Below are 8446 nucleotides of genomic sequence, written 5' to 3'. Positions count from 1 at the left end.
ATTTTTAAGCAGCTGCTGAACAACAGAAGCATCCAGGAAGCAGCAGCTTCTCTCGTCTTAAACTGTGTATTGACAGTTGTGGCATTTTAAAAATTATTCTGAAGAAGTTCTTATTGGCACCTGTGAAGTTCCAGAAGAGATACTACCCAACACCTCTTAGAACCATCCCATATGAAACATCTCTCATAGGAAGGATGCTTACTTTCAGCACACTGCTGCGCATGGCTACTCAGTAGCATGTCTACTACTCATTAAATTCAATTGAAGTTATTCCCAGAAAAGGATTACAGCCTTTCACAATCCATTAGTAACAATCCACCTCCAAGGAGGGCTCCCAGTTTATTGAACCTTGTTTTGAAGCAGCCAGCATTGCCCCTACTCTAGGTCAGGGGTGGGTAAACTTTCAGCTTTAGGGCTCCTGAACCTTTAACAATTGTAGAGAAGAGGAAATTTCAGCAGGTGCAGCTTGTATTCTCACAGGTGACATTCTGCACCTGTTGAAATTACCTCCAATACACAATTGTTAAAAGTCCAGGATCCCTAAAGCTGAAAATTTGCCCACCCCTGCTCTAGACAATAGTATCTAATACTGGAGTGTGTGTATCAGTGTATAGGTTTCCCCAAGTCAGTTCCTAGCAAGCACAGTCAGGGCCAATACACATGATGCAATATGTGCCACTGTGTAGTTCTGTTGGCAGCCTTCAGTCTCGAAAGACTATGGTATCGTGCTCTGAATGGCGGTTCTGGAACAGCGTCTAGTGTGGCTGAAAAGGCCGATTCAGGAGTGACCATCCCTTCCACACTGGGAGCAAGTGCAGTCTGTCCCTGGTCTGTCTCCCTGGCTATGGTTACAGCAGAGCAATCCTATGCATTTACTCAGAAATAAGTCCAGTTTGTCCAGTTGAGCTTATTCCCAAGTGTGCTTAAGCTTACTTGGGTGTAGCAGTCATATGGGGTCACAATTTGGATCAGGATTGCAGTGCAGAGGAAAATGCTGTTTAGGATGGTGTAGTGGTTCGGAACTTAGACCTAGAAGATCCAGGTTCCAATCCCTGCTCAGCCATGGCACTTCCTGGGTGGCTTGGGCCAGTCACTATCTCTCAGCCTAACCTACCAAACAGGTAGGTTTGTTGTGAGGACAAAAAGAGGGAAGGAACCATGTGCATCAACCTGAGTTCCTTGGAGGAAGGATATTATAAAAATGTGGAAAATAAATAACTCTTCCCACTGAAAATCACTACTGTGAAGCAGCTGTTTAACCCAAAAAAATGCTGTTTGGTACCATGGCATTTTTATAGATGCTGCATAGAGAGGTGATTTTCAGCAGGAAAACAGCATTGCAACCCAAAGAAACTGTTAAGCCTGTAACTCCACAGTGATCATTTAGCATCATGCATTGCTTGTGGTTCAGTACTCAGGCAACTGTGTGGGTACTGCACAATTTCCCTCTTGTGAGTTTTGGGGGTGGCTTTGAAGTCTCTTTTGTAACTTGATCTTCTCTCAAGATTCCACTTAAGTGACTGTCCCTGTTTAACACAAGTCACCACAGTAGTATAGGTAGAGGGGGAGGCAAAACAGTAAGTACTGCAGGCACCACACCGCACCTTGTAAGTGGCCCCTCGCACTTGTCATTAGAGCCATTCCAGGCAAAGACAGCAACCCATAGGAGATGCTGTTTGGTTTTAGGAGTGCCTGTGCATTGCCTTTGCTGTCCAGAATGGCTCCAACAGCAAGTGGGAGGGGCTGTTTACATAGCACATTGTACCACTTGCAGCACTTACCATTTTGCCCCCCCCCTTTAGCTATGTTACTGAGACACTAATATAAGTTTTGGCAGCCATGGCCTTAAAAAATAAGAATTTAATCACTTTGGTCACCATCCTGAACTGGTATGCATGTTTAAGCCTGACTGAAATTGCAGATTTAATAATGGAATTCAGTGTGCTCCAAGGTGTGCTGGATCACAGGCACCCAAGGGTTTTTCCTTCCCAAATATGTGTGTGACAGTCGTAGAACTTGCCATGCCCTTGAACTTAGTTAATGTTCCAGACATTATGGAGCCAGGTGCAAAACACACACTGGAGATAATCTCGATATTATGTTACCTGGTACAATGCATGTATTTATTTTGAAGAATTTCTTTTGGTTTGCCCCTCTTTATCATAGCAACTCAAAGCAGCTTGCAATAAATAGGGTGTTTTGAAGGCCCATAGCCAGGGAGACAGACCAGGGACAGACTGCACTTGCTCCCGGTGTGGAAGGGATTGTCACTCCCAAATTGGCCTTTTCAGCCACACTAGACACTGTTCCAGAACCGCCATTCAGAGCCATTCAGAGCGCGATACCATAGTCTTCCGAGACTGAAGGTTGACATTTTGACTCAGAAGCAAGTTTCCTTGAATCCAGTGGCAATTACTTCTAGGAAAATGTGCACAGGATTCATTATTAATTAACAATATTTATTCATCCTTTGGTCAGGCATATTTATGCAGTTTAATTAAATGAATCTTAATGGACTGATCCGTGGAAAATGAAACACTTCCGTTTGGATTTTTTAAACTAAATGGTTTTTGCAAAAGAGTTTTAATACATTTTCTCTGTAAAGGGCTTTCGTAAGTTACTGTTCCAGATTTCCTCTATTGCGGGTTTTCCTTCTACATTAATGTTTCTAGACAATAGTATCTAATATTGGAGCATGTGTATCAGTGCTGGTACCACCAGTGGTACCACCAGTCCAGTGCTACTCGCAGGATCCACCACCTGGCAGTGAGACCAGCAATGCAACACAACAAACAGCAGTAGGAGACTTTGCTCAGCAGGCAGAGGTCCAGCACATGTTCTAAAAAACCCTCTTGTCCGCCCTGAGCCTCTTCTTGGTGTTTGTCACGTTGCATTTGGCCTTCCAATCCAGAAATGACTGGCAATGACATCATTGCCAGTTACTTTCGGTGTATTTTGATTAGGTGGACCATATAAAGTGGTACAGTGGGGGAGGGGAATGTTGAGAAACTCTGTTCTACATAATACATCTACCATCTGTTTTCTGTTAAACAGGTCAGATTTTCTGAAGCCACTCGGAGCTTGTGATGGATGTAAAGCGAGTTAAAGATTACATCTATTGGTTGTATTATCAATATCTCCTGATCACCTGCAGCTATGTCCTGGAGCCCTGGGAACAGTCCGTGTTCCACACCATCACAATCACCATCGTTGCTATGGTGGTATACACAGCTTATGTCTTTGTTCCCATCCACATCCGCTTGGCTTTTGAGTTCTTCTCTCAGGTGTTTGGAAGCCAACCTGACAGTACCACTTCTCTTGTGAATTGAACCAATTGGCACTGATAACAGTTTTTGCATCCCATGAAAAATTGTCTTCCTCAACTCTGTCCATTTTTCAAGTGTGCTCATCCACATTCACGTTCCCCTAGATGCCACCTCCTCCTTGCTAATCCAGGATATCATTGCACTAACTCCTACCTTGCTAGCCCCTATTGAATTCTGTTACAACCTCTATGCTGTTGAAGTGACATGACCCCCTTGGAATGTGTTGCTCTGTTAAATCTCAGTGAATGGCATTCATAGTACAAGTTCCTATCAAAGGCAAGTGTGTTTTCTTTCATGCCTTTGGAACCTGTTTCTTAATCATACTGGGAAATGACTCCTAGTTCAGGCTTGCATGCCTTTCAGTCCTCTGTTTTGCACACTGCCTATAGACTTGATGACAATTTTCATTGCTTGCACTGAACAAAACTGTGAACATTTTTGTGAGGGACTAAATGGAACATTATTACAAAATAACATTTTGCAATATTTTCATTTTGATAATTATGCTTTTATAACAGCTCAATAACTCGTCTTGCAATAAATTTTTCCCCAGTTTACAACATCTAAAGTAACTATCCTGGAAATCACGAGAAATCTTGATTTAAAGGAACAGCTTTTGATGTATGTTTTCGGGGATTTAAAAAAAAATTAAGCCAAAAATACATGGGGTTGGATCCAGAAAAGCACAAGCTGAACTCTCCTCATTAAGTTGGGGGGTTGTCCACATCTTCCATCATCTGCAACCTCTTGTGCCTCCCCCCCCCTTAAAAAAACCCCCACAGGGCTAGGAAACCCTCCTATATCGTGTGAGATGTAGCACAGAGAGCTCCTGCAATAGGGGGAGAAAATCTGCAGAAAGGGGGCATCTCTTGCAAGAATTGAAATCACTTCAGCTGATACATAGGGTTCTCTGGATGCCCTGTGTTCGGTTTTGAAAAGAGTCTGTATTCCTGTCCATATCTCTTGTGATGTGGTGACCCATGAATGGATCTTCCAGCATCTTTTTTATGTTGTTAAAAGCTCACTGCTGGGGAGTAATTTTGGATTCGGACTGTGGCTTGGAGAGAGACTGTGGCTTGGAGACTGTTGACCCTTCGACCTCCCTGATTTAAGTGAGTCCTCAGAAGCTGTTAGCCACTTATGGGCACACCTATTGTGCTGGTATGATTTCCCCTCCATGGCTAATAACAGCTTCAGGGAGAGCCATTGGTGGGACAGTAGCAGATGAGGAGCAGTAGCCATCCTCCCCCGCTCCAGAGCACTGTACCTGGGTCAAGGTTGGGCCCAGTGCTGTAGCCCCAATCCAAATTGCTCCCTGTGCTGATTTTAGGAAAAGTAAAACATTGGATGATGCATTCATAGATATCCCGCATTACTCTGTGCTTTTATGAAGGGAGCTTAGGGGAGGAGTAACTCACATATCCTTCACATATATGTTGGGTTTTTTATTTTTTCCTTCTTTCTTTTTAAATAAAGACAGACTCAGAACAGTGACTGATGTTTACTGTGAATTTTGCAGTGTGATATGAACCTTAATATCAAATACCATTGACTTCTGTTCTGTTTCAAAGGAGGTGATAAAAGCATATGTTAGTACTAGAAAAGTGTGAAAGTATTGTCCTAACAACTGCAAAGGCTCAAAATGCATTTATTACTATTATTACGAAGAATATTTATATACCACTTTTCAACAAAGTTCACAAAAGCAGTTTACAGAGAAAATTGGATAGAAGACCTCAATTCTAAGGCTTTCTAAGAAAAGAAAAAAATGAGCCTTGTGGGAACAGTAAGGTTTAATTTTTCTTTTTAAAAAGTGCCAATGCTACACTTGATCTAAATGAAATGTGAATGCCAAAGACTCAACTTGCATAGACAGTAGATATGCTTCTCACAGCTACCAGCAAAGGTGATTTTGCCTCACATGTAAGTAGCTCTCAGATGGTTTGCACAGTTCCTTGCAGTATGACGAAATTCTTTTAGATTGCATCAGACTCTGCATACTACAGAAGGAAAGTGCTGTTTCTGTCGCCAAGCCATGTCTTGAAGGTTCCAAAGATCTGAATACATGTGCTGTTTTGCAGAAACAAAAATAAAGCTTGAATTATTTTAAAATACATCCATCTTACTTTCTGTGACTTGAGAACAGGGTGGGGGGGAGCAACTCCTGCTGTTATAAAGTATAATTATACTCTGCTTTCAACCAAGGTTGGCTCTCCCCCAAATGATTTACATCTAAAATGCTCAGTGTTGTACACTTTGATAATGGAGATATATGGGGCAGAATAGCAATCTCTTCAGGAAATTAATGGTTCAGTGCAGGCTCTTCCCTCTATGCGGTGATTTTCAACCAGTGTGCAGCAACACATTGGCATGTCACAAAAGGTCCACAGATGTGCTGTGGGAGTTTGGACCACAAGTTCTGCAGCTCTGGACAACTGTCTGTGGTAATGAATTGTCTGCCCCTCATCCTCCACCGGCTCATTGGAGAGTCTCCTGAAAGTGACATCACAAGTCAGAGGTCATAGAGAAGACCATAAAGGTCAGTGTGCCAGTGTCAGTGAGAAAAAAAATGTTGAAAATTGCTGCCTTATTTAATACATTGATATCTCACTGATTTTCCATCTTGGAGCTCAAGGCAGCAAACATGGCGTACATCCTGAGTACTACACCACCTCTGACCCCCCCACCACCACTACCACCATAATCTGCCACTAGGGCAACCCACATCAGATGGCATGTGGTTCTCATCCAGGACCAGACCAGAGCTAGACCAGCTTAGCTTCGGCAAGGTGTCTGTACGTATCATACGCCCTTGGAAGAAAACCCTCATGGGAACTAATTCAACCCTGCCCTCTTAAGCAAAAGCTGATGAAATATTTTGTGTCTTTTTCCTTCTGTGAGATAAGAATTACTTGGTGGAACTCAGCCAGAAATCAAACTGCAGACTTTCCTCCAAAACTTCTAAATTAAACTAAAAAACAAGAAAAGCTGTTTCCCTCCCAAATGGCTAACAGCAAATTGGAGGCATTGGATGACCTGAGAGTGTACCTAAGGGCAATCACAGGCCTAGTCAGAAGGCGAGGCTGCAGGTGGAGGAGCCAGGGGTGTAATGGAAGATCAGAAGATCATCAGGTGGATGATGTGATGTTGACAGCGATTCCCTGTTTTGACAGCTGATTGACAGCTCTGGGAAGGGCAGGGCTGGCTCCACAGCTGTAATCAATCAAGGCCAATGGAGACCTGGTTGGACACCTGAGCTTCATTTGATCTTGATGGGACCCGAGCTAACGAGGTAGCTCACAGCTGAGCTGCATTTGGACTTAACAAGGGGCTCCAAGGATAAAAGGCAGCTTCAGAAGGACCAAAGGAGCCAGGAGGAGTGGGACGCTGACCAGATGGAGGACCCTGACCCAGAGGGAGACCTGGACGGCCTCACACTGGGAGAAGGGGACTGCCAGAACTTTGCTGGAGGACACACAGAGGAGAGGACTGCCAGGACCCTGCTGGAGGAAACACTCTTCTGGAGAAGATAAAGGAAGGGACTTCTGAGACTGCTGGACACACACTCTGCTACATTGGACTGCTACTGGGAATACTGGACTGGGAAGATTGGACTGCTTTGGAGATTGAACTGTGGACTTGGACTGGAGGCGTCAAACCTTCACCCACTGAGTTAAGTGGAGTTTTGGGGAGAGAAAGCCACTGGACAAGAGGACTTGCAGGGAGTGTCTGTGTTTGTAGCAATAAATTCTTGTTAATTGCTATAGATAAGGAGTTCTGTGTTCATTCCTTTGCACACCACAGCTGTTGTTTCTTGGAAAAGGAGGGTGTTAATTAGCCAAAAAGCGGGCATTAGAAGGGAGTTGGGATATTTGGACGGGACAAATTGGCGTAGTTGGCAGGATTCAAAAATTAGGATAGGACAAGGGGTTCAAGTTTTCTGGGAGAGACACCAAAAGCTAATAGGAAAACTGTGATAAAACAGTAAAAATGCATCCTACTCTGAGAAATTGCAACACTTCAGGCCTTCACCCTAGAGAGCATACTCAACAATATGTGAGGCATTGTTGAGCAAAACAACCATAAAACCAGGTTACCTGCTTCCTGTAGTGGCAAGAGGGAAAGCAAGCATCAAGCCGGACACTTTCACTTGTTATGGTGCATTTCTGACCTTGAATCATTGTCCTTCTTATAACATGCTCATAATCCTGTTTGAGGATTGGACACAATACTTGGACTGTATACTGTCACTGTCATCAGTTCTCAAACTGTCTGGGACCCCCCCCCCCCCCGTGGGTTGTGACCCAATTTTTGTTGGGTCGTGAAACTGACATGGTATATTAGGCTATGTACATCAGGGGTTAAACAAGCTACTACATGGGACAGGAAGCACTGCTGCCCAATCACCATTATAGCCACACACCTTGGCATTTATAAATCAGGCAGCAACCTCTAGGACCTCTAAAAAGTTTGGGAACCACTGGTCTATGTATTTGAGATTTTTTGTTTGTTTTTTTGTAAATAGTTTAAGGAGCCCCAATTTGTACTGGGTTTATGGCAGGAACTGGGAGGAGGGTTTGACCCCTTTGCTCCTATCATGATCTTGATCCAGATCCCCCCGCCACCCTAGCCCCAGCAACTGTTATTTGTCTGGAGAAGAAAGGCCACATTGGCACTAATATTCTGGGCATCTGCGTTTAGTTGATTTGGAACATACAAGACATCAGGACCCATGCCAGGGGAGTGCAGAAGGTAAACTGTACCCAGGCCATGGATAAAAAAGGAGGCCTGGGCATCAAAACACTGAGTCCAAAATAGTCTGAGGAAGATGGTGGAGCACCTGGTTTGCATGCAAAAGGTCCAGGGTTCAATTTCTGACATCCACAGGTATTCCTGAGAAAGACCACCGCCCCACATCTGAAACTCTAGAGTACTGCTGCCAGTCAGCATAATACGGACCTAGATGAACCAGCGATCAGTAGTCTCCTATGGTCCTCTGAATTCCCTTCCTATGAAGTTCCTTCCTATGCAGTTTCCTATGGTCCTCTGAATTCCTTTTGTGCCTCCAGAAGACTCCTACTATGGATTCGTTCCATGCCCTAGCTCTGGCTGTGGGCAGG

General features: G+C 43.9%; 1 protein-coding gene across 1 annotated transcript; it reads left to right on the top strand.

Annotated features, from left to right (window-relative positions):
* The first annotated feature begins 3086 nt into the window (after nt 1–3086).
* On the top strand, nt 3087–3329 carry SPTSSB (serine palmitoyltransferase small subunit B). Its single transcript, XM_066622239.1, has one exon. The coding sequence runs from the start codon at nt 3087–3089 to the stop codon at nt 3327–3329; it is 243 nt and encodes an 80-aa protein (XP_066478336.1).
* The last annotated feature ends 5117 nt before the right edge of the window (nt 3330–8446 follow it).

Source organism: Tiliqua scincoides, chromosome 3, assembly GCF_035046505.1.
Source record: "Tiliqua scincoides isolate rTilSci1 chromosome 3, rTilSci1.hap2, whole genome shotgun sequence".
Lineage (NCBI taxonomy): Eukaryota > Metazoa > Chordata > Lepidosauria > Squamata > Scincidae > Tiliqua > Tiliqua scincoides.
Note: the sequence above shows the minus strand (reverse complement) of the source record. Positions and strands in the feature narration are given on the sequence as shown.

Coding starts and splice junctions, on each gene's coding strand:
- SPTSSB (XM_066622239.1), top strand. CDS start 3,087: ATGGATGTAAAGCGAGTTAAAGATTACATCTATTGGTTGTATTATCAA.